The sequence below is a fragment of the Emys orbicularis genome, chromosome 11, assembly GCF_028017835.1.
Source record: "Emys orbicularis isolate rEmyOrb1 chromosome 11, rEmyOrb1.hap1, whole genome shotgun sequence".
NCBI classification, from domain to species: domain Eukaryota; kingdom Metazoa; phylum Chordata; order Testudines; family Emydidae; genus Emys; species Emys orbicularis.
In genome coordinates, this window is record NC_088693.1 from 31323087 (window position 1) to 31349889 (window position 26803).

The 26803-nt window shown below is 42.0% G+C and overlaps 1 protein-coding gene across 4 annotated transcripts in view; it reads left to right on the top strand.

Moving 5' to 3' along the window:
* Positions 1-26803, top strand: part of PKP4 (plakophilin 4) — a 193910-nt gene that overhangs the window by 52094 nt on the left and 115013 nt on the right. For all 4 annotated transcript variants that reach the window (XM_065413829.1, XM_065413827.1, XM_065413828.1 and 1 more), the window contains one exon: positions 21974-22086. In XM_065413829.1, coding sequence (XP_065269901.1) covers positions 21974-22086 — 113 coding nt within the window. The remainder of the gene's footprint in view (positions 1-21973; positions 22087-26803) is intronic.

Below are 26803 nucleotides of genomic sequence, written 5' to 3' on the forward strand. Positions count from 1 at the left end.
TTTTGTAAGTCAGATTTGAAATTTGGATTGAATGCAAAAAAGCTAATGGAAAACGTTGTGACTATAAGAACCATATGTGTTCTTAAGGTAGTTGTGCAGGAATGTTTCAGTAAACTGCAGACAACAGATTTGTTCAGATTTCTTGTGACTGTCTTGTGTTATTAACTTCATTTTTTAAGAGGATGGTTTTAACTGTTTGAGCTAGCGATTTACTTTTGAAATTCATAGTTTAGATAAATATTAGAAATGTGAATGCTATTTCTCCTTTAAACACCTCATATTTATCATCATGCATTGTTCTTGTTAAGGTTTTGTCTACTCTTCTATAGAAGTCAAGGTTTCCAGAATATAATATTTTGAAATCAAGTTCAGCATAAGTTTGAATTGGCATTTTGAAGAAAACAAGGATTTTTTTTTTTTTTTTAAGGAAACCTTGTAACTGAAATACAGAACTGAAACAATACTAACATTAATAAAAGCAGTAATTGATTACAGGAACTGATACCTGCAAGGCAGACAGCCCTCTATCCTGGATTTATACATACAAAATGCAACCTAGAAATTTTTCTTCTCCAAAAGAAGTAGATTTCTGATAGCTTTATAAAAATATTTTTATATGAAAAAAAACCTAGGTATGCAATTCAATTTAAGAACTTTGAACCCAAATAATTATCATAACGGTTGTCATAGTTTGCCCCATGTTAATATTAATCCTTTGCTCTTAGAGTGCTTGGGATAAGATGTAAAATCAAGAAAATCACTCATTGTTCCAGAAATCCATGTGTTGCAAATTGCAGTACCTATGCAAACAATTTAGAGATTATGATGCTAGAACAGTTTTAACTCAGAATTTCTTTTGGTTTGATTGACATATGTCTCTACAAGGTTTCCTGACGTACCCCTGCCCCACTTCCTCCGTCGCAGTTGTTTTGAAACTTCTCTTGACAATACCTTTAATTTATTTTCTTGTTTTTACTTGGAGTTGGACATGGGGTATATATTCCCATCAAAGATTGCTTTAGGACTTCATCTAATATATGTAACTTCATATGAGATGCATGTACCATCCTACTCGGTTTTGAAAAGGGAGGGGGAGAAGCAAATGGACAAAAAAATGAGAATGTATGGCCGTAATGATGTAAACTGAATATAAACACAACAAGTTCTGTAGCAACTTTCAAGAAATTGGCTGCTTTAAAGCAATCTTTGGGTACGTCTATACTTACCTCCAGGTCCGGCGGTAAGCAATCGATCTTCTGGGATCGATCCCGGAAGTGCTCGCCGTCGACGCCGGTACTCCTGCTCCGCGAGAGGAGTACGCGGAGTCGACGGGGGAGCCTGCCTGCCACGTCTGGACCCGCGGTAAGTTCGAACTAAGGTGCTTCGACTTCAGCTACGTTATTAACATAGCTGAAGTTGCATATCTTAGTTCGAAGTGGGGGGTTAGTGTGGACCAGGCCTTTGTGGTTTAATTCTGAAGCTTTTCCATTTGCTGCACCATAGGGAGAAGTCCTCTCACCCCATATTTCCAGTACTTATTCCTAGTCTGAGCAGAATAAACCTTATGACTTGCAAATTTATTTAAATGAAATCAGAAAAATGTCCATTAAATTTGCACTGACGCTAACAAATAAGAGGATAGGATGGTTTATGTTGTTTGTGTTATGGTGTTTTCTACCTCTAGGCTGATGGTTCAAATACAACCCAGAATAGTAGGAACCCGAAGTTAGTTGTGCCATTTAATGGTTATCTATGTGTAATGCCAAGGTGATCTCAGTCCAGTTCTTAGAGGACAGATACCACCTTACAAATCCTCAACCAGCAAAATTAAAATTAACGCTGTTGTTTGCAGCTCACCTGTTTGTTTGTCTTAGCCCTAGTGCAAGTTTAACAAAAATTTGCTAGAAAAAAGGCAGAAGACTGTGTGGGCCTGGAAAATAAACTACATTCTCAGCCTTAGAGGTGATCCTAGTCCAGCGGATCTCAAATTTCATTGCACATCGACCCCCTTCTGACAACAAAAATTACTAAATGACCCCAAGAAGGGGGACCAAAGCCTGAGCCCAAGCCCAAGCCCTGCCACCTGTGGAGGGTCAAAGCCAAAGCCTGAGGGGATCTGAAAGCTGAGCTCCTTAACCACATCAGCCCGAGGAGCCCTTGGCTCTGGAGAACTTTGGCTTTGGCATGCTAAATTAACCAACCCATTTAGACTAAATTAAATTGTATTATTTCCTGAAAAATGCTTTGTATGAATTGACGTGGGGATTTTTGGCTTTTTAATTATTTTAAGCCTCATGTTGCCAACCTCTTGGGTCACAAGATATTGGATGGTCAACTTGTCACTGTTAGAGGACTCAGTATTACCATTCAGGACCTCACGTCACTAGCTTGGGGAAGGCATTTTGCATTTGAAGCGGGGGGGGGAAAGAAACCCATTTCTGTGACCGGTTCTTTTTGTTCATTTTTAATGGCAGCTTTTGAAGATGCTCTGAAGTTTGAAAAATTAGTAATTCTGCAAAGATGGATTAGTAGGAATACTGATGTGGTCTAAGGTGCATGTTAAGTTCAGTTTGTTACAAATGGGTGGAGATATGTGTATGATGAAGTGGCAGACTTATTTATATTTTCTTGAACTTTTGTTTGTTTGTTTGTTTCAGTTTTGTTTTGTTTTGTTCAGTGTTATGTCCTGAATACATGTTTGTTCATTCTGGGACTACTTCTGTAAGGCATTGAGAACTCACTCTCTGACTGATTCTAAATTAACTGAAACTACTCAGGTAAAAGTTCTGGTTTCCTCGTGGACAGTTCAGTGAAAACATGCTCAGTGGTGATAAGCATACGTTAAAATGTATAAGAATGGGATCTAAAATAACTGACAATGTTATGACATTATATAAATCAATGGTAACCCTTCTTTGGATACTGTGCTCAGCTCTGGATGCCTCATCTGAAGAAGGCGAAAAAGAAATACACAGGAAATGAGAATGATTAGAGATATGGAAGACTTCTGTTTGAAAGAATGTCTATTGAATATGGAAGAATGAAGCCAAAGTGAATGCTAAATTTCATTTAATGTAAATCAGTTCTAAAGAACAGGGAAGAATTTTGAAAAAGAAGGCAAACTCAATCATCAGCCATCATATAGCTTTTGATATGGCATAGAAAGATTGCTTTGTATGTCCTAGGTTTATAAGGCTAGGTCTTGACAGAGCTTATGGTCTCCTTGTATTCCCATTAATTGGGTTTATCATGTATTTCACTGGGGTTTTTTGTTCTATTTATATGGAAGAGTGCAGATTGAACAGTAGTTTTCTCATTGTAAAAAATGTGTACTACACTAATTCTATTATAATGTTTTGTATGATCCTCTTCTGTGTTTAGATAAACCAGAGTAAAATACTAGTATGTATTTGTTCATTTTTCTTTTTAGTGAAACTTATATATGTGGGTTTTCCTTGCACAGCTAAACTTGACTACTATTTCATAGGATATTTATCACCACACTTATCATTAAGATTTTGTCAGTGCTTACTTCTAAACCCACATATTTTGGACCCTGATACAAATTCAGTCTGCCATAAATTGGTGTACAGATTATTTATCTGGAATAACTGATTTGTTACCTCCTCAAAATTTCATGAATTGCTTCTGCTTTGTATATATAAGAGAAACAAATGGGAACTAAATCCATTTTGTGGCTTCAGATGTTTTTGTTCTGCTATAAGTAAAAATTTGTTATCCTTGCTCTTTGGTCTATCTTTCTCTCTTGTTAAATTAAGATATTTGGGGTCAAATTCTGTCCTCCATTATGCAGGTGCAGTGCCCACTAACTTAAAAGAAAATTGCACCAGCTTAATTGGGAATAGAACTGGAGCCATACCGTATTCCCAAACAAATTTCATTGATGTAAAACTAAAGTTTGTGAAGTAATTAGTATACTCTTATGAAAACACAGTGCAACAACAAAATTAGGAAAAAAAGATTTGGGGATGACCAGTTTATTTACCTAAACATTCATTTCATGTTACAGTTAGTATATGGGATTAACAATATCATATGAAAAAACATTAGGAGGTGCACACTTGGGAAGATGCAGTGCCAATGATCTTAGAAAGTAGCTTGTAAGTGTTTGCTTTGCAGAGATCATAAACTCTGGTGCAACAAAGACCTTGCTTCTGCAGAGTTTTGAAGCTCCATTGGCCAGTCATTCTGCAACCTGCCACCTTATCAGTCTTCCTGATAGAAAATATGTCTTCATAGAAAACTTTATATCCCACATACCCCTGTCAATTCTGTTCCTCTGCACCAAAAGCTCCTTGCTGGGCTCATTCCCTACTTTCTGTGAACTTCCCAAGATCCACAGATGGGCTTACCTCCTACATTCTTCTGAGATGAGCAGGAGAGGAGCGCTACTGCTATGAGTATTAGGAAGAGCACTGTTTGGGAAAGTGTCTGCCTTATGGAGTTCCTAAGCTCCGCAGCGATTTTGCTTATGAAGAACTTGAAGCTCTGCAAAACAGCATATCCTGTTTTACAAATATCCTACTTCCTTTCCTCAGTAATCTGGGCTCTGTGTATTGTACAAATTCCCTCCAAAACCTCTTTCCACTCAGCTTTCCAAGAACTCAGACTCCAGGCTTGTCACTCAGGTATCTTTACGTGGCATACAGCAGCTCTATGCTGAGTTGATCAGACTCAGACGTAGGTGGTGCAGGGTACATCACAGATCCAAAGTTACAAGAAACGCTCTCCATTTATATACATCTACACAGCTAATTGCATTTTGTAATGGTTCATAGTCGCCTCGTGAACGTCTCCTGTTGGCTGGGTGCAATCGTGCACTCTTTCCTTTCTCTGCTCCCAGTGCCCCGTCAGCTGTTGCCCTCATCAGGCGGGTCTCCAGTGGCTCAGCCCTCCAGCTAAGTCACTCAGTTAATAGGTGAATGGATGGATGAACCGCTTCTGGGGTAAAAGGTTCAACAAGGCATGGAGACAAGGCCTGTCCCTATGCCCATGTTAATGTCTTTAGCCCTGTCTCCGGGCTCAGCCACTTCTGGGTTAGCTTTAAGTCCGTGCCTGCCCTGGTATAGAACAGTGCCTTCAGGGCCCTCTGCAGTGCCTTCAGCCCCATCCCTGAGCCTTTAAATTCCAGCCATGTGCTTGGGCTTCTAAACTAAACTTGTCCCCTTCTCAGGGCTTTGGCCACTTTGCCAGTGGGGGGACTCAGGCCTGCCCACTACATTGGGTCCCAGCCCAGGAACCCTACACACAGCAGCCATGTACTGCTTCCTTTTATGTGGTTGCTGCTGCTATTCCCTGGGCCTTTTCCCCTCTTGCCCCTTCTCTTCCCTTGACCTCAGGGCTGAAGTTCTCAAATCCTCTCCCTCCTTGCTACATGCAAGTATCTCCAGAATCTTCCTTCTGGTTGAGCTTGTTCTTGAGCTCCTGTGACCAGCAACAAGCACCCGTCCTTGCTCCTCTGGTCCCAGTCAGGAACTGACTAGCTCAAGCCCTGCAGCTCCTTTTAACTGAGCCTGCTGTGCTTTGATTGGCTGTTTACCTGCAGCCATTCTTGGCAGGCCTGGAGGACCCACCTTCACTGCTCCTTTCCTGGGACAGGGTGTGGTAGGACCACCAGGCCTCCAGCAGGGGTACTATACATGCAGTGTCCATGTTCGATCTATTCTTTACCTCATCTTTACATTCCTCATTTATCTTGTCCATTGTTATGTTATGCTTTGTACATGCTTCCCTGGGTATTCCCTCCCCTTATCTTAGCTAGTTCAGACATTCTGGGATTGTCTACATTACCCACAGGATCGACGGGCAGCGATCGATCTAACGGGTCGATTTATCACGTCTAGTCTAGACGCGATAAGTCGACTGCCGAGGGCTCTCCCGTCCACTCCGGTACTCAACCGGAGTGAGAGGCGCAGGCGGAGTCAATGGGGGAGTCAGCTGTCAGTAGATCTAAGTATGTCGACGTCAGCTACGTTATTCACATAGCTGAAGTTGCATAACTTAGATCGATTCTCCCCACACCCCAGTGTAGACCACGCCGTAGTCTCTTAGCTCGCTGACCCATTTACCTGTCTTAGTTAACACAAACATTGTTTTCAGTTTGCTGATCTATTTATCTGCCTAATCCTGTCTTCCAAGAAATGAGGCCTTCCCCATGTTTAATTACTCATGTCAAGCCGGGCCTACATTCCACTGCATTTGTTTTTCTCTGTTACCATTTGTTTTACTTCAATTATATTTTTGTCTTTGTGCTTTTTTTTTTTTAAAAAAAAAGTTTATTACCCAGCAACACATTTTGAAGACCACAGTAATTGTAATTATTTGAACTACCATTAATGTTATGCTCAAAGTACAAACCAGGGAATGCAAGCTTATCTCTTATGGTACAGCCCAATGGGGTGTTTTCACTGCATGTACAGTATTGTCCACAATTTCTTGTTGCTTGGCTATTAGTTGCGCAATAGGTATCAATGGCTCTATTTTCCTTAATACTAACTCAATGGTATTTATGGATAAGGGAAGTATGGATGCAAAGAGACTGGTACCCAGTGATTCCTATTCAGTGTTGTCTGTCATGTCCTCTGGCACATTCTCCTTAATCTGCACACATGGCCATAAGGCACAGGTACCAATCTGAATCAGAATTGACGTTCAAACAAAATCCATCCAGGACCCCGGCATGGTGTTGTCCCCATCGAAAAGTTGTAGTATCCCAGAGCACATACTGTGTCCCCAGGGTGTACCACCTCCTTTACTATCTCTTTAATGACTAATCTGGCCCAACCTCTGTTGCTTGTGATCAGGCTCTTTCATGCTGAGCACTCACAGAACCATCTGTGCTTGATTCATTTACAGCAGGCTGCGTTTATTTAATCTCCTGCTTGTGTTGCCATCTTCATGCTGGGACAGTGCTGTTTATAGGTCCCATTTTCTTTTCTATCCATACTGTTAACATATACCAATTCTTTGGGATTCTCTGCCCATCTAGGAATAACAATCAAAATTGGCACAGTCGAATAGTTAATTTTGTGTGGTGCCCAAGGTCCAGGACATTCTAGTCTTGCAAATTTTCTTCCTCAATATTATAAATTCCCTTCCACTAGTATGCTCCAGATAAGTGTGCTGTTTTAACAATCTTGACCATTCCCCTGCTTTGCTTTATTTTGTTATTTATTTATTTAAATGCATAAGAAGTTTAGTATCATATATGCTGCACACAATTGCTTGAGAAACATTTTTATTTAATGAATTAATTACAGTATTTACAGATATTAATTCATTTTAAAATTTGCGCAATGAAGTGAATATTGCTAATAGTTACTGCCTCCTGCTGCGAAGTTAAATTACTAATTCCTCCACCTTTTATAATAGTTTGACCAAATCCATTTGTTAGTGAGTTAATTTTAAGATGTCATTCCTTAATGTCTGCAGAATTCTATAGGAAGACCCCAACTTCATTGCCACCCAGTATGGTTTCAAGCAATCTGTATGTTGTAAAATGTAAAGTGAGTGGGGGGTGTATTTATTCTACATCTTCTACCACTGTTTCATGAGTGGGGTGTATAAAAATACCATTGTCTGGCCATGGAGTGGTCACTGGACACGGAGGAGGAACATAATTTTTAAAGGAGTCTATGAAAGAGGTACTTAATTCAGGCTGGAGGATGGGCTGGTGCATATCATTTGTTGTTTGCCACCAAAAAGAGCAGGTTTTTGTTTACCAGTATGCCCACCAACCATTCTGGGCCTAATGAAGTACAATGATTTTGCTTTAAGAAAACCCCAGACTGATTTATATGCTCTAACATTTAAAAAAATTGCTTAAAAGCCCCAGACTTATTTACATGCTATGACATTTCAAAGTGTTGTTCACTAGTGTTTTCCTGGGATGTATTGTAAACTTCTAAATGATTCAGCCCCTTCTCCTGATGTTCATTTTGGCCCACAGCTACCATTTAAACACACCCCTTGTAAATTCTTCAATCCCAACAGATGCCACCGCAATGTTTGAATGAGACAAATTTTCTAGAAAGGTTGATTTGATTTGATTTTGTTTGGCCCCAGACAGCAGAGTGTAGATCCCTTTTCCATCTATTTTCACTGTACAGCTGGAGTGTGGTGTACTTCTTCAGTGGTTTTGGGACAAAGGGAATCACCGACTGGAGTGCTTTTGAACCATGGGACTATTTCCATGCCCTCCACATCAGGAAACAATGTTGTAAGTTTCCACCATCTTGTGGATGCAAATTCTACAAGCCATGTCAAGTCAGACCTACATATGTTAGTGTGTCTGTCTAGAAATTGCTGATCCTTAAAACTTTCAGTGACAGAATTATATCAAATATTATATGCACCAATATTTCATGTAAAATGTTACTTGTAGTCTTCTCACAAATAATTGTATTCATTTATTCCTTGGCAGAAACATTAATAGATAAAAGTTATTAGCATTATTTAACTGTTTAAACTAGTCTGTGCAAGAGATTTTGTTTAGTGTTTCATATTCCTAAATTTTGAGCATTTAAACAAAGCCTTTTCTAAAAATCAGTTAAATCCTTTAACTCCAAGATGACTTAGCTACTGAACAATTTACTTCTAACTTTACTGAAAATTAAATCATTGAGAGAGGGTTGTAGGTTATGATAAACATTTGTTTTCATACTTCAGGGGATTTAAACCTTGCTTTATCTGAAAAACCGAACTCAACCTTAACTATAGAATAATTAGGGAAGCCTCTATAATTGAAGAGGTGTTGTTTTTTGGGGGGGTTGGTTTTTTTTTTTTTTTTAAGATTTCTAATCATTGTTTATACTGTGGTTGGTGAAGATAAGCTTTGTTTTGTTTTAATTACATGTCAGTTAAGTTTGTTTGGGTACTTTTTAATATCACCTTTCCATTAAATCCTGAAAGATTACGTCAGTGATGTAGTTAATGAGGTTATCTGAAATTGCCTTACTCTTGAAGGGTGAGTTTCTAAGTGTATCATTTTAATCACTTTAATTTAGAGCTTTTGTCTGGAAGATACTTTGGGGGAAAGGAAATTAAGGAGTTAGACACTGTGGAGTATGGGGGAGAGCAAGCTTTCCTGTGCAGCTCCTAAACTTTACAGTGTGCTGTTGCTAGAGGAAGGAAAGGCAGGCTCCTAAGCTTAGAAGGTGTCCTGAGAGCCACGGGCTGAGAGGCCTTATTTCTCTCACCCCATCCTCTTTTAGCTTTTTCTTCAAGTGATCAGTCAGGGCCTGTAAATACTCTCTCTGTAAAAGTGAGTTTAATGGTAATGCTGTAACTCCTTTCATTCCAATGGCACTGGGTTTGAGTCCTGAAACAGTGATTTTGCTAACATGTTGGGTTTTTTTTTAAATATAAATTCAGATGAGCCCCCTTTTGAGCTTCCAAAGAATGTGATGCTTTCCAGGGATTCCAAAGATTGTTAAGCTCCTCGCTACCACCTGTCTTTTAGCATGAGGAAACCTTGTCTTTGCCTACCAGGGGTCAGCTCCCAACTCCTCCAGCCACAGACAATACAAGGACTCCCCTCTAGGTCTACAAATGCCCTGCTGTTTTTCTACAAGGTAGCAATAGGCACACTCCAACCTCTGAGCCTTCCGAGCATCTCGCTGAAGTGTCCAGCCTGTGTTCCACTGGAAACTAGCAACATTCAGATTCGCTGCTCCTAAAGAAACCACACTCCCCATATTACCAGTTTCATCTCAGATTACCACTCTGCTTAACGTGCAGCACTGAAATATGTTTGCAGTGAAAACAATATAATTTAACACAATACAGAGATTCTTCAACATATTCAAGATTGGACTATTTCTTAGTGTCACAAGCAGTGTTCCCTCTAATTTTTCCTATGCATGTGCGGAATTAATTTTATGTGCACCAATATGGAGGTGATGTAAATTCATGTGGTGGGGCCGGGGCCGAGGGGTTTGGAGTGTGGGAGGGGTCTCAGGGCTGGGGCAGAGGGTTGGGGTGCGGGGGGGGTTTGAGGGTTCCAGATGGGGGTGCGGGCTCTGGGGTGGGGCTGGGGATGACGGGTTTGGGGTGCAGGCTGCCCCAGGTCTAAGGCATGGTGAGAAGACTCCCCCCATGTCTCTGATGGCAGGGCCGGGGCTGGGGCTGGCAGGGAGAGGCAGCAGGTCCAGGACTGGGGGAGAGACATCTCTCCCCACCGCAGCCCTGAGCACCTGCGTGGCGCTTAATAGGCTGTTGCGCAGCCACGCAGCTTAGAGGGAACTTAGGTCACAAGACTTGATAAATTCTGTCACTGATTGTAGCATTGATACTATTGTTATATCTGACCATGCTCCTGTTCAAAAAAGAACTAGATAAATTCATGGAGGATAGTTCCATCAATGGCTATTAGCCAGGATGGGCAGAGATGGTGTCCCTAGCCTCTGGTTGCCAGAAGCTGGAATGAGCGACAGGGAATGGATTACTTAATGATCATTCCCTCTGGGGCACTTGGCATTGGCCACTGTAGGAAGACAGGATACTGGGCTAGATGGACCTCATTTCTTTTTCAAAGAACTGACATCTGAAATTTTCAATGAGAATTTTGACATGGCATTTGTAGAATATTTTTCCAATCCATTGGCTTCCGTGACACATAGAAGACTTAATGAAAAAAAATTATATTTTGGTAGCTTTTATAACTGACTATCATACAGCAAGTCATAGTCCCTACCTTGATTAGTTACAATCTGAATTTACAATTTTAAATTGAAATTACTTTCTTTTACATTTGCATGTTAACATTAACTAAGAACATAAGAATGGCCATACTGGGTCAGACCAAAGGTCCATCTAGTCCAGTATCCTGTCTTCCGACAGTGGCCAATGCCAGGTGCCCCAGATGGAATGAACAGAACAGGTAATCATCAAGTGATCCATCCTCTGTCGCCAATTCCCAGCTTCTGGCAAACAGAAGCTAGTGACCCCATCCCTGCCCATCTTGGCTAATAGCCATTGATGGATCTATCCTCCATGAAGTAATCTAGTTCTTTTTTGAACCCTGTTATAGTCTTGGCCTTCACAACATCCTCTGGCAAAGAGTTCCACAGGTTGACTGTGCATTGTATGAAGAAATAGTTCCTTTTGTTTGTTTTAAACCTGCTGCCTATTAATTTCATTTGGTGGCCCCTAGTTCTTGTGTTATGAGGAGTAAATAACACTACCTTATTTACTTTCTCCACATGAATAATGATTTTATAGACCTCTATCATATCCCCCCTTAGTTGTCTCTTTTCCAAGCTGAAAAGTCCCAGTCTTATTAATCTCTCCTCATACGGCAGCCATTCCATACCCCTGATCATTTTTGTTGCCCTTTTCTGAACCTTTTACCAATTCCATTATATCTTTTTTGAGATGGGGCGACCATAACTGCGTACAGTATTCAAGTTGTGGGCATACCATGGATTTATATAGAAGCAATATGCTATTTTCTGTCTTATTATCTATCCCTTTCTTAATGATTCCCAACATTCTGTTCGCTTTTTTGACTGCTGCTGCACACTGAGTGGATGTTTTCAGAGAAATGTCCACAATGACTCCAAGATCTCTTTCTTGAATGGTAACAGCTAATTTAGACCCCCATCATTATATGTATAGTTGGGATTATTTTTTCCAATGTGCATTACTTTGCATTTATCAACATTGCCCAAAAACTTCACAGAAGCAGAATTACGATTGCCCAGCAGTGCGTCATGCCTTTCCAGAATGTTGAGTCCAGCTACACTCAAACCTCTGAAAACCTCTGATATGAGTGAAGGTACACACCAAACTCACAGTGCAATCTTAGCTCTATCCCCAGCACTAGCAATAGGTTCTGGGAATGGTTCAGTGGGGTGGTGTCATAATAAGTAGAGAAGAAGGATTCTGAAAAGGTGTGAGTGTATTAAGTTCCACAGATTTGAAGTCCATCATTTATCTGCATACACTCCAGCTATTAGGGGTAGCTGTGTTAAGTGATGGGGGAAATTAGTTTTCACTGTAATATGAGAAGAGGTGCATGTGTACCTTCAGGGAATCAAGTAGACCTCATTTCAGTACTGAATTCTGTATGTTGTGTTAGCAGCCGTGCACACTGGGATCCGGTTGCCAGTTTGTTGGCATACTTGACTGTGGCTTCCAGGGCTTAGCAAGGGGGGGGGGGGGTTGCCATAAATAATCCTCCGGGAAAGAGTGAAGAGGTGGTAACATTTAGCAAGTCTGGGTGGGTTATGTGGAGTAGGCTCAGTGTTTGTATAGGCCAGGTGTAACTTCTCTTTGCTACACCTGACCTAAACCAGAGTGTTGCCTTAACAAAGAGAAGATGTTAGATTTTCCCTACAGTGCTCATGTTCTCTGTTCTCCAAACTCTGCTGTAACGTTAGTTAGGATAAAGTGCTGTAATTTGTGTTATTGGCATATGGAGGCTTCGCTCAAAACAGGCCATTAAGGTTTCATTGCGGGGATGAGTACCTTTAATGCTTCAAAAGGAGCCCCTTCAGAATGTATGCATGCAACACCTAATGCACAGCACAGATTCTCTGAAAGCTGCCAGGGGCTCAAATGCACAGTACATGGGTCTTCCTCAAGTTCAGTGGCCACAGCAGAGGGACCATATCCTAGGAACCCCTTGCTCAAATGACTCCAAATTTGGACCACTATCCCTATCCTGCACCCCTACAAGGCACAGCAAACTTTGAGACAAACTGAATAAGATGTGGATTTTAGAACACTTAAAATAATCATCTTTTAACTGTAAGAAATGCCTAACTTCTCAGAAACTGGGATGGAGATGGTTAGGCCTAGTGGTTGGTGCTGGCACAGTAAGGCCTAATGGTCAGAGCTGGAATTAGGAGTCCAAGGTGAGGCTGGAGCAGGACTAGGTACAGAGCAGCAGCAAGAGCAGGCTGGAGCAGGACTGGGAGCAGAGTAGCGGCAAGAGTAGGACTGGGAACAAGGCTGGAGTAGGCTAAGACCTGGGAAGTCTATTGCCATCATCAGGCAGGAGAGAGTTCCAAGTCCTGGAGTGATGTTGAGCAGACAGAGCTGCTGTTCCTCCTGTGGTTTGGGAGTCCAAGGACTAATTCTTGGCTTGTGGGTTGGCTGGAGCCTCACACAGGAGAGACTCGTCCCTTACACAATATTAACTATAGCAGAGCTACCACTCTTTAATAATCTATATCTACCTAAACTTTTGGAAGTAAAAGCAAAGTCATTGTAAGATAGACAGGTGAGTTTCCAAAGAAGCATTTACACACAAGAACTGAAAACTTCACAAAGTAATTTTTAATAATTTTGGAATCCTAAACAATGAATACATTTTCTTGTAACTTTCACAAAATTAAATATCTTTGAATAAAGTGGCTTAATTGTGATTATTTGTTTTCATGCCTATTAAAAAGATTTACATCTCACTTAAACTAAAAACTATGAATGTAATCTTAATTATGCTTGAGTAGTCGTAATATGGATTTGTATGCATTGAGGAAGTTAACATTTGAAAATTTCCAGATCCAATTATAAAAACATTTTCAGAAAAAATCAAGCATTATTGCTTTAACAATATATGTTAAGTTTAGGAGTATGTTATTGTCTACAGTGGATTGATACTATGTACTTATGTAAAATGCATATATTATAATCTCCACACCTTGGTTTGTTTTAACGGGGAGCAAATGGAGAAAGGTTTTAGCCTCTTTTAAACAAATGTAGAAATATACCATTCTCCTATTTTTATTAAAGGAAAGCATGTTATATGTATTAACTACTTGAAAATAGTCTTCTGATCAAAGCAAGAAATCTAACATCTTATTGTTGGTGTAGCTATTAAAGCACACAAGCTTCAATATAACAGCCAACTTTCCTGAATACACTGTAGTACTTGAGCACAACAGAGTGAATTGAGAAGAACAGAGAGAGAGAGAGAGGTCTTACCTCTTTCTTAGAACTGATAAAAGTAAGGACCTTACAAATCTAAATTAGGAATTTCTGGTATTCAGTTTTCTGTTGATATGGATACGCCAGTGTCAGTAATTAAACACCCTTCCTATATGGCAGAAAGCCAAGAACTGAACATTTTCCAGTGTGATTATTTACTTTATTCCACTCAAACTGAGACTGCTACACACTGTTTGCTACTGCTTAACTCCCTTTTACTCAGTAAACATTCTCATTTACAATGGGCATCTATCTTTAAAATAATTAAAGCTGCCACACCTTGACTATTTATTTAACCACTGAAGAAGAAATAGTGGAAGTATTTCATTTGTTTAACATGATTCAGGAGCGGATTTACCATGAAACAAACTCTGCGATGACACGGGGCCCCCAATGACAGGGGTCCCCCCAAAATGCAGGATAAATCTCATCTGACAACCTGCCCCCGAGTCCCGGCCGGCGGCGCAGCGGGGCTCAGACAGGCAGGTTGCTGGCATGGCATGGCCGGTGGCCCCACGCCGCTCCCGGAAGCAGCCGGCTGCTGGCACGTCTCTGTGTGCCCTTAGTGGGAGGGAAGGCAGCTCCGCGTGGTGCCCCCGCCCTGGGCAGCGCACAGAGACCACCTGCCCCCGTCCCACCAAGGGGCGCACCGTGATGTGTCAGCAGAAGGCCTAAGGCAGCTGCCTGTCCGCTCTGCCTCTCTCCCTCTGCGCCACTCCCAGAAGTGGCCAGCATGTCCCTGAGATGGGGGGGTGTCTCCGTGCGCTGCCCCTGCCCCGAGCGCCAACTCCGCAGCTCCCATTGGCCAGGAACTGCGGGCAATGGGAGTTGCGGGGGCAGCGCCTGCAGGCAACAGTGCAAGGAGACCCCCTGGTCCCCGTCCCCCCCCGCCTAGGAGCCGTTGCCAGAGGGGTGTGTATGCCGATCTCTTTGGGAGCCATGCCTCCCAAGGTAAGTGCTGCCCCCCCGCCCCCTCCCGCACTCCAACTCCCTGCCCCAGCCCAGAACCTGCACCCAAACTTCTTCCCAGAGCCTCACCCCTCCCACACCCAAATCCCCTGCCCCAGCCCAGAGCCTGCACCCAGCACCCAAACTCCCTCCCAGAGCCTGACCCCTGCACCCCCTCCCACACCCCAATCTCCTGCCCCAATCAAGGTACCTCACTGTATTGTCATTTACTTCCCATTACTTATAATATAGAAGGAGGGTGAAGGAAAAAAAGAATGAAAAACAGCAGGGAGATAAGAGATAATGTTCTTTTTCTTGGCTGGGTCCCGAGGGGGAGGGCCTGAAAATGAAGCTGCACACCGGGCCACACTAACTCTAAATCCGCCACTGACGTAATTGAAGTAAATTTTCCATATGATTAAAATAATCTTCACTTTGCACATCAATTAACTTTAGAAAAATACTTCAAATTACATGTTTTAAATATTCAGTATTTAAAAGAACCAATGTCATAGCTTTTCTTAAGCACAGGAGACCCAAGCCTTGTCTATATTCAAAGTTGCACCACCACTTAAATCAGTTTGATAAACTGAATTATTATAAATAAGATATAAATCTAAGACTGTTCACCATTTTAACTAAATCTGTTTAAAATCACACCTTTACCTAAACCAGAGGTTCTGAAACTGTGGTCCATGGACCACCAGTGGTCCGCGAGCTCCATTCAGGTGGTCCACAGATAGTTCCCTCTAAGGTGCTCGCCTGGGTGGCCGCACACACAGGCATGGCTCCACTAATTAGTTGCCTGGCCCCTGAGAAGACGCACAGGTAAGGTGAGGTGGTGGCCTTGGGGGGAATAGGAGGTAGGGAGAAGGGGGAAGTGGGGTGAGAAGAGAGGGTGGGGGGGAATTTGGGACGTGCAGGGCTGCACTGGCCAGAGAAAGAGGTGACTTTCCCCAGCTCCCATGACTGCGGCTGCTGGTGAGAGACCACCCCCCCGCCCTTCCCAGTCCCAGCTCGGGGGCTGCTGTAGTGCGGGAGAGAGGGCACATACATCACATTAGAAATGTAAGACTTCTGATATTAAATATGAGTTGTGTGCTTTTATTTGTGGAACAAAGTTTGTTTGTTTATTTGTTTATTTATTTATTTATTAATATAGCACTTTTATCCAAAGCGCTTTACAATAGTTAGCCAACTGTACAAACAACTTTTGGAAAGATCATTAAGTGGTCCGCCGAGACCCTCAGCAATTTTCAAGTGGTCCTCGAAAAAAAAAGTTTGAGACCCACAGACCTAAACCAATGCAGTTGTGACTATAGATAAGGGCCCAATTCAGCAAGAGCTCTCTAGACTAAAACATGATCTAAACTACAGCGTTAGCTCATCATAAGCTTTATGCCAACCTAACTCTGTCAGTGTCTATATTACAGTGGTGCTCCTACCAATGTAAGTTGCCCACTACATTGAATTAATAACTCCACCTTTGCAAGAGGCATAGTGCTTTGGTCGATGTAGTTAGGGCAACACAATGTCCGTGTACACAATGCATTACTTACATTGCCTGTTGGCAGTCAGCCCTGCATGGGGTTGACAGCTAGAGTCCTCCCACCCTGCCCCAGAGCTGACCTTCCAAGCCCTGAGCCCAGTGATAGGCTCAATTAAACAGCAGGGAGCCTACCAGCTGTGAAATTGATGTTCTTGGCTGCTACTATTTCACATTTCAGCTCCAGCTCCTGGGGCAGGGTGCTTCAGCTGTGAGCCCCGCACATCGGTCATTTTCCCACACTACAACTGTCAGTGCCCCCCAATATCCCAGTTCAGTCAGTGCAAGCATTCCAGGGAGGACACATACCACCGGCTGAAGGAGGGTAGTGTGGACACCAACAGCTGATTTAATTGCTGCAGTGGCTGTAGGTTGACTTAACTTAACTTAAGTTGATCTAATTTTGTAGTGTAGACAAGCCCATAGTCCTTAGTCCATCATGGAGGGAATGCTTACAGACATCAGGGGAAATTTTAGTGGTGTCTAATTTCTGATATTACAATAATGATGCTTAGTATGGAACATTCAAAATGTCTGCAGTGTAATTAAGATCTTTAAAAGTGCATAGTTCTGGAGAAACTGGAACAAACAAATCGTGGCTTTCTAATATTTATTTTACTCTTGTGAAATTGGAGATATTAAAAGAAAACCACAAACATGCTTTCAAAAGAGTTTTAAAGTTTACATACTTTGATGGCGAGGGGTATCATCAAGAAAGTACCGAAGCTGGATTTACATAAAAACTACGCACCAAAATGTTTGTTGGTTTATCTTTTTTCCTCTGGGATACAATTTCAAGAGACTTGGATAGAGGTTTTTCAATTGTGGTTCCATGTTAACTGTTCCTTTCACTCACATTTGAAGATATTGCATTTCTTGTTTTATTGTCAATATCAAGTTATTACTTAAATCCCCTGCTATGATGATGCCTTTCAAAATTGTAATTTCTTTTGAAATTGAAAGGCAGCTAGTTGCCAACTGCTGCTCAGAATGAAATTATAGATCTGTGGAGTCACTTTTTCTTTGTACATGCAAATGTTATGCTATAGGATTTAAAATGAATTGCTGCTGACTCAGCAAGATTAAACGGATGACTGGACCACTCAGCATTGAATTTCTTGCTTTTCGGTGATCGTTTCTTGGAGAGGAAAAATTTGCAGGAAAAAGCTTTCCCCTCACGGTAGCTTAAGATTTTTAATAATACAGAGAACAATACAAGCATGATTGAGTCTAGAAGAAAAGCAATTCCAGCAGTTTTCAGATTTTGATTTTATCAGTTTCTTTGCTGTTGACTTCAGTTATAATTGCTCATCTGTATAGATAAGAAAACAATTTTTCACCATCTTTTGTACAGTAAATGTGCTGTGAGGGACCTAGAAATACTAGATATGTCTCTATATGGACAAAATTATTCATAAATGTCTGGGTTAATAGCATTTTCCTTAAGGTATTTAATCTTCTTTGAATAATGTTCATAGAAAATCATTTTCCTGTTACAGTGATTATATGGAAACTCCATGCTTTATCCTACCTTCCTTTTTTGTATATACATGTACAAAAGTCTTCAGTAAGGAAATAATTCTTAAATTGCTTTTCATCCAAGTTTAGCTTCACAAAACACTAAGGATCAGAGTAAAGAAAATGCAGCCCGAACATAACTGTTTCGTCTTTAATTTATTGCAGACTTGTATCCGCTCAGCTATGCATGTGCCCAGCACACCGAAGTCAGAGAACTTTGCCTAGTAGTACTTGTAGGGGCGGCACTTGCACCCCAGGGCTGTAGCCCCTGCCTGGCTATTTAAGGGCAGCACCATCCCAAACCCCCCACCCAGTTCCTTCCTACTGCCAACGGCTAGAGTCAGAGAATTCTTGTGGTGATTTACCTCAGACTGTTTATGTCCATTTTCGCTGGGATTTTATTATATACAGTTCATTGTTAGTGTAGTGTATTAGTAACCTTAGGTTTAGTTATAGTAGTGAGGATGGATAGATAGTTACCCTGGGTGATGCCCTCACCAGGGTTTAAACATTCTCCATTATGTGGGTTATAGTGTCCCCCATACATGGTGTTTTTTGTACCTGGGAGAAGAGAACATTAAAGAGAGGAGCTACTGGGGCTTCTGAAACAGCATCTCTTAGAACAGATTATGAGTCCCACTTTGGCACTTGAACATATTCAGATCATCTGGCCCCATGCTCTCCTTCAGAGCCTAGACAAGATGTGGCTCCTGGCTCGATTCAGCACTTTCCTTAACAGGAGGAGGGTTCATTCTCCTTCTTCGGGTCCTCCAAAGAAGAGGTCTCACAAGATGAATCAGAACCATTTCAGGACTCAGAGACTCCTCTTCATCTTCTAAGAGAAATGCTGACCGGCACCATGAGTCCTGCACTATGCACAATGGAGCTGGCATGTCTAACGACTCTCCAGTTCTGCACCGAGATCAATTGGACTCTTTACAGTCTACTACGGTACTGGCCATGGAGCATCCATTGAGTTCACTATCATCATCAGCACAGACCATATCCATTCCATTGGCATCCCGCGCAGCGTCAGATCTGCTTTGCCTTTCCATTCCTGATTCCCCTGTAATTCAGGGCATAGCTTCTACATCATCATCTTCTGCTGTGCCATTGGGCCATCTGATCTGGTCACATAGCTGTCTCACTCATCAGCATCGCATTCTGCACCATCAGGGGCTCAGACTTCAGAGTCATAGCCAACGTCCTTTGTGGTACCCTGTAGTACATTGGCACAGATGTTGTCTTCAGCACCAACGATGTCCTTACTACAGAACCCATCACCAGGTTTGGTGCTAACTCTGTCTCAGACGTAATTTGCTCCAGTACTGAAGTACAATGCCTATTCTGGTTCTGACGGCATCAATTACTCATTCATCCTCGGCACTGATGCTTTCTCCATATTGGGTTCTGGATGAGGCTAATCATTTGTTTGCTCCCTCAGAGGTGGCTCCTCTGCTCCCACAGGATGATTTTCAAGGCTCCTTAAGATCTGGTTCCCCAGTGCCTTCAAAGCACTGTTCTCAGAAGGGTTCAAGGCCATCCTGAGCTAACCATCAGTACCAGGATCAGCAACATTCCCAAAGGAGGGGTAGGGGCCCCGGCCTAATACCCACTGGCCACCCCCAATGCCATACCTCTATTCCCAATTGCCTCCTTCGAATCCTTGGGATGTGCTTTAGTCTGAGAGATCCGGCTCTTCAACAGAATCCAGGGCAAAATTATTGATTCCAACTGCAGTTTCTCTTCCTATGCCACCTCTATTACAGGTACAGTCTGAGGTCATTCTTCCTCAGCTGGATCTGCTCGTACATGACCTTTCTCCCCTCCTTCCCTTCCCTCCCCTCCCCCCCATTGGTTCCACACCCTTATTCTTACTCTCTGAATGATTGTGCAGTACAAGTCTTTTCCTCACCAGTGCCCAGTGACTTTAAGTAACACCAGGGCCTTCTCAGGCATATGGGTTCCACCTTGGGAATTCAGGCTGCATTTGCTCAGGAGAATTTGGAGCCCCAAGTCCCCATGGAATATTGCAGCTTCATTACCACCTACAGTTAAACATTCTGGAAAGCAGTATTATGTCCACATGCAGCTCCTAACTCGCTCATGGTAAAAGCAGTAAATGACAGGTCACAATGGGGAAGATATAGGTCCACCCCCTATATAAAAGTCCAAGAGACTGGACTTGATGGGGAGGAAAATGTATATGACTTCATTGCAGATGCTCATTGCAAATCAGCAGGTGTTATTATCCAAATATGGCTTTAATTGGGATGCTATGTCCAAATTCACAAATAAGTTACCAGATGTTTCCAGGGAGGGGTCTAAGGTGTTCATTGTGGAGGGCCTTCTGATGGCCAAGACTTCGTTGCTGATGCTTCATCCAGAATTATGGCATCAGCTGTGACCATGAGGATGGCCTTGTGGTTGCAAAATTCTGGAATAGCTCCTGATGTTCAGCAGAACATAGAAGACTTATCTTTTTGATGATCACTTTTTTGTTTTCAGAGAAGACTGACAAGACTTTAAATTCATTTTAAAGACTTCCAGGCTTCTTTGCATTCCTTGGATGTTTATACCCCATCCACAAAGAGGAGTCAATATGGAGGTCAATAGAAGCAGCAGCAATTCAGCTTTCAGTGTTTTGTCCATCAGTTATTCTTTCTGTGAAACAGCAAGATTTTTCCAGGATGAGTCATAGATCACAGAGGAGGAGGTCTTCTAGGTCTAATTTCAACCAGCCAGCTTGTTGTCCTCCAGTGTCAAAGCAGCAATTTTGATTTGTATATCCAGGGCAGTGTTCCAATTGTGACCTCCCTGTCTCCATTGCTTCAGTTTGGTATAAATTTTACTCCCCATCAAATTCTAAAGCACTGTGAGATCAAGTTATGCCACATATTTCCTATGCATTACCCCACCCCACCCACCTACCCCATCCTTCTTCAGGAAGCCCACTCACGAGACACTGCTCCTTCAGTAGGTCCAGACTCTGCTTGCGTGGAGAATTGTAGAGGAGTATCAGGGAAAGGGGTTGTATTCCTGGTATTTCCTGGTCCCCAAATCCAAAGGAGGGATGAGACCCATCCTCAGTCTCCACAGCCTTGACAAATACAGCAGATACTTGAGGTTCCGTATGGTCACCCTACCAACTATCCTTTCCACACTGAAGCACAGTGACTGATTTGCTGCCCTACATCTTCACATTGCTTATTTCCATATGGTGATTCTCCTGAGCCACCGGAGGTTTCTGAGATTTGTTGTGGTTGGCCAACACTATCAGTACACTATGCTTCCCTTCAGCCTGTTCTCATGTTTTACAAAACGCATGATTGTAGTGTCAGCATACATCAGAAAAAGAGAAATTTACTGTTTTCCTGTACCTGGATAATTGGTTAGTGAGAAGCAAGTCCAGAGAACAAGTCTAATTCAAACTGTGTCTCTTTGATTATCTGGGTCTTATATTGAACGAAGAGAAGTCGATGCTAATACCAATCAAAAAATAAAGTTAGTTGAAGTAATCAGTTTTGCTATCGAATGGGTCCGAGTCCAGGCTCCTTAACTGATATCTTCCATCTCAGTTGGGAATTGGCTCTGATGTATGCCTTCTCTCCAACCCCAGCCATCTCTACAATTGAGAATAAGTTGTATTATTGTGCGATATGCCTCAGTTACAGACACCACTGAGGAAAGTGTATTGTAAACCACAGTTTGTTAAAATGCTGCAGCAGGGGAAGATATTGGAAGAGTTGAAATCACAGATGAGATAGAAGCAGACCTGAGCATCATTTCTTTCTCTTTTTAATAGAAAAGATTAAACGAAAAGATACTACAAATATTAAAGAGCTGTAAAATCACACTGTGTGTATTACTGTGATTATAGATTATTTCAGCTAATTAAGAGTCACACCAAGGCACAATTTTAATGTATAATGATTAATGTTTCAATATTGATGTACACCAAGTACTTTTAACTCTAGAATGCCTTATTTTTTTATTTTGGAATCACAGGAGCTCCAGTTTCAAAGACTCACCAGAGAGCTGGAGGTGGAAAGGCAAATCGTTGCCAGTCAGCTAGAAAGATGTAGGCTTGGCGCAGAATCACCAAGTATTGCCAGCACAAGGTACAGGCCTTCATGGCTTTATTTTCCACGTATCCCCAAGTTAAATGTTTTATTCAGTTGTCTTGGGTGCTACGGATAATTTTTTTCTATAAAAGTTGTTCAGGTTTCATTACTGTATTCAGCATTCAAAAATGCTGTCTCACTAGAGCTGGTATTAAAAAGGTCTCTTGCTTCATTGATTATCTTTCAGAGCAGTAAGTAAACCTTTAATTTTGCTTGGGTTATCCTAAGTCGTAACACAGTAGAGGGGAGAAGTTATCACATTGATTTTATGGACTTGAAAAAGCAATTATGCTAATTTATTTATTTGCAGCAAATCAATAAACTGATGGTTTCAATAACTATTGATATAATTTATGAGGGCATAATATTTGTACTGGATGTGTGTTTCCAAATACTTCTCAAATATTGTCCAACAGGGAGTACTTCATTTATAAATATTTGCACCCAAGTTAGGGTGCTATTTCAACACAAATCCAGACAGCATGCTCATATACAGTACAGTAATTGTGTTGCAGCATTTTTCCTGAGTAAGGTTATCTAGTTTTATTCACCTTTTTAAAAAAGTATTTTCTTTGCATTTTGTTTCTGAAAATTCCTTGTATATGCATACTTTTGAATATTTTAGTGTAAAACATAATCCTGTATATTTGACACAATGTATCAATAATTATCAGTCATCTTAAAAAAAATTAATTTTGTGTATAGAAGAATTACAGTAATTACAGTACACTTTTTTGTGTAATTAGAAATGTTTTTGGTTATAAATATGTGTGGATAATTACACATCCTCCAGAAAATTAGGTGATTGGCAGCCCTTGAAACTGAAGCCTGTTACATTCAACACTCACTATTAAGGATCTTAACTTGCTCTTTCATTAAATAACTGTACCTGGGCTTCCAGTTACAATGAACCTAATAATTAACACTCACCTAGAGAGCATCTTCTTAACACCTATTACTGTTTGTTTTGAATTCATCTTTGTGTTTCTCTACTCTTCAAACAGTGACTTCAGTTATGATTTGACGTGATCTCCTTTTATGGAGATAGTGTATTTAATGTGTAGAAATGCTAATTTCATCTATGGCTAGGGTGATCATATGTCCAGATTTGGCTGGGACAGTCTCCTTTTTAAGCTCTGTCTTGGACATCATGACTTTTTTCACAAAACTGGGCATTTGTCCCATTTGTTCTTGCCCTAAGAAGAACATTTGGACAAGGGTAAACAGGACAAATGTCCATTTTTGCCAAAAAAGTCATGACATCTGTGATGTCAACTCGAGATGAGCGGCAACGCATGGTGGGGCTCAGGCCACCTGGCATCGCCACTTACCCCGTGTCCCTTTTTCAGTATAGGGAAATATGGTCCCCTATCTATGGCCTTTCCAAATTGTTCTTGTGCCTGCCAAAAACACCTCTCCCAATGTAAGGCCAATTACACAGCTCATTTGAGATCATCTCTTATTTCATATTTGAAGTACTTCACCTCTGTCATTTGACAATATTGTTACTAACATAAAATTAGTGTTTCTACTCTGTAAGGCTTGATACATACAAAAACTCCTTGCATGTGGAAATATATATCTTTTTCAACCTTCCTCATCTGTTTTTCAGTTTCTCTCTCTCTCTCTTACACATGCACACCTTAAAAAAAAAAAAGAGCTGGGTCTTTGCACTGCCTTATAAGCTAAACAACTAGAGCTCTATTGCCACATGAGGGAATGAGTTCTAAGGGTCCCAGATTCAAAATGGCCTGCCTCCAGTTACCTTTCATTAAAGTCCAAGTTCACCTCAGCTGCCATTCCATTTCAAAGGGAAAGACATTATCTCTTAGACAGTTAAGGTCTCTTAAATGTTTAAGGCTCAAGCCTTTAAGAGTTTTGCAGAAAAATAGTCCATATCTTCATTGCATCCAAAAGAATCAGGATGTCAGTGCAGGTGTTGAACTGACGTGGTATTATTTATTCAGTGACATAAGGGTAATATACTCCTATCTCCTACTACCACCTACCAGATAGGAAATCACATTTTGCATTAGACATAAATGCAGTTTTATTTATCTTTCGGTTCTTTCCATTGTGGTTTAATAAATGACCATTTATATAATTAAGCTAATGAGGCTTAGGGGGGGGAATTAGCACTTAAATTAAGCCAGTTTGTCTTGTATTTGGTTTATGTAAATAATGAGTCTAGTAAAAATCTCCAAGCACATACATCTTCTGGGGGTATTTGTGCTATAGTTTTTTCATAGTTAATTGTAAAGGTACTGTGCACATTTTTTGACAGTCTTGTGATGTCTGATTTGAAATATTTGATACTTTACAAAAAAACCCCTTAATTGAATAGTAATCCAAAGATTTTAGGTATTAATGCTTCATATTTTTATAATATGGAATCCAAGATCACCTGTCCAAGGCTATACTGCAAGGAGCTTTCATGGGCAGTTATGGATATCAAATCAAAAGAGTATTCTTAAATTTACATTCACACAAACACCAAGCTTCATTCTGACCCCTTTTCTTCTTGCTTTTACAATTACACTGGACACTGATGGAGGGCGTAATCCTCTGCTACTCAGAGAGTGTAATGCTATGTTACAGCTCACAGGGGACACTTGGATAAAAATTGGGGGTTGGATATTACATCCTATAGCCTATGAGATCCACCTCTTTGGTTCATTTATTCTCTGCTATCACCCATTGAATGAAATTGAGAACATGCTGCTTCTAAGAGATGCAAGTGTAACGCTGACAGACCCCAGTCGTCAGGGGGTAGGATCGAATCAGGGACCTCTGGAGCTTAGTGCATGAGCCTCTACTGCATGAGCTAAAAGCCAACTGGCTGTTTAGTTAAGGCTGTAGAGCAGACTCAGTCTCTCTCTCAGACACCACACCCAGGAGGTGTGTGGTTTACACAAGCAGTATTTTTTAGCTTAGTCAAGATTAGCTTAGTCTTTACTGGCCTGGACAGGAGAAAGCTGCTGCCTTTGTATCTTCAGTTTGTGATTTAAATGTAGATACTCACATAGTGCAGCCACCAACTAAGAACATCATTGGTTAGTTAATTCTATACTAATTCAGAAGAACAAAACACTCCCTAACCTAGGTCTTCATGTGTCAGTAAAATGCAATTTTACTAAGCTTAAGAGAATTATTGTCAGTGTCCTAAAGTGTCCTGTTTGACTGACCAAGACAAATCTTCCACATTTTTGCTACTTAAAATACCATCTTCCAGTTAAACTTTTTCTAATTAACTCCTTATAAACCTATGTATATTACTGTGTCATTTTTTTAAATTGGTCACTGACAATAAAGTCTTCTTAAAACAGATACATAACTAATCAATTTATCTGCTAATAAATTAGGGTTACCATATTTAACAAATAAAAAAAGAGGACCCTCCACGGGGCCCTGGCCCCGCCCATTTCCCACCCCCAGCCCCGCCCCAACTCTGCCCCTTCCCCGCCCCAACCCCGCCCTAACTCTGCCCCCTCCTCCCTCCCACTCCCAGCCACGCGAAAAGGGCTGCCCGAGCGCTACCGGCTTCACGGTTTGCCGGGCAGCCCCCAGACCCTGCGCCCACGGCCGGCGCTTTCCCAGCGCAGCTGGAGCCCGGGAGGGGAAGCGCCCAGCCGGGGGCGCAGGGTCTGGAGGCTGCCCGGCAAACCGTGAAGCCGGTAGCACTCGGGCTTCGGGCAGCCCCCATGCCTCCGGACCCTGCGCCCCTGGCTGGGCACTTCCCCTCCCGGGCTCCGGCGGCGCAGGGTCCGGAGGCATGGGGGCTGCCTGAAGCCTGTAGCGCTCGGCTCTTAAACAGAGCCGAAGAGTCAGGGGAGGAGCAGAGCCGCCGCGGCCGGAGGCTCTGCTCCTCCCCTGACTCTTCGGCTCTGTTTAAGAGCCGAGCTGCCCAAGCGCTACCGGCTTCGGGGTGCTGGGGTCCGGAGGCAAGGGGGCTGCCTGAAGCCCATAGCGCTTGGGCAGCTCGGCTCTTAAACAGAGCCGAAGAGTCAGGGGAGGAGCAGAGCAGCCGCGGGAGGGGAAGTGCCCGGCCGGCATTTTTCCCGGACATGTTCGGCTTTTTGGCAATTCCCCCCGGACGGGGGTTTGATTGCCGAAAAGCCGGACATGTCCGGGAAAAAACGGACGTATGGTAACCCTAAATAAATATTTCCACATGACCCAATATTGTTGTACATCGAGGTTGTAAAATCCTGGTCATGCAGAAAAGCAAGAAGAAGTGATTAAAGTCGGTGGGGCAGAAACAAGTCATGTAGGGGTGACTGGGAGCAAGGGTCAACTTCCTAGCATGCAACTGTCTCCATCCCATAATGTCATCTATATCCCATAATTGTTGTGCCTTTTTTAAAAAACCCAAGAACTGGTGTGGCATTCCTTGCTATTCGCCATCTCTGACAGATGCATGGAGCCTGCATTATTGTCATAAGAATTGAAAGCACTGGGTGCACAATCCTCTGCTATTTGCAGAGCCATAAGAAGAACAAAATCAGTTGGGAGCATGACTGTTTCTTGGAGGGAAGATTCCTGTGAGACATAGCGAGACCCAATTCAAGGTTGTTGACATTCACAGAACAGCCGTAGATGCAAAAGCCAGCTGTTTCTGGGGCTAAGAAACAAGCACTGACTAGTGGGATCATGTAATGCAGACTTGGGATGACTTGCAATGGTTGCAGAACTTTCAGATGCTCAAGGCCACATT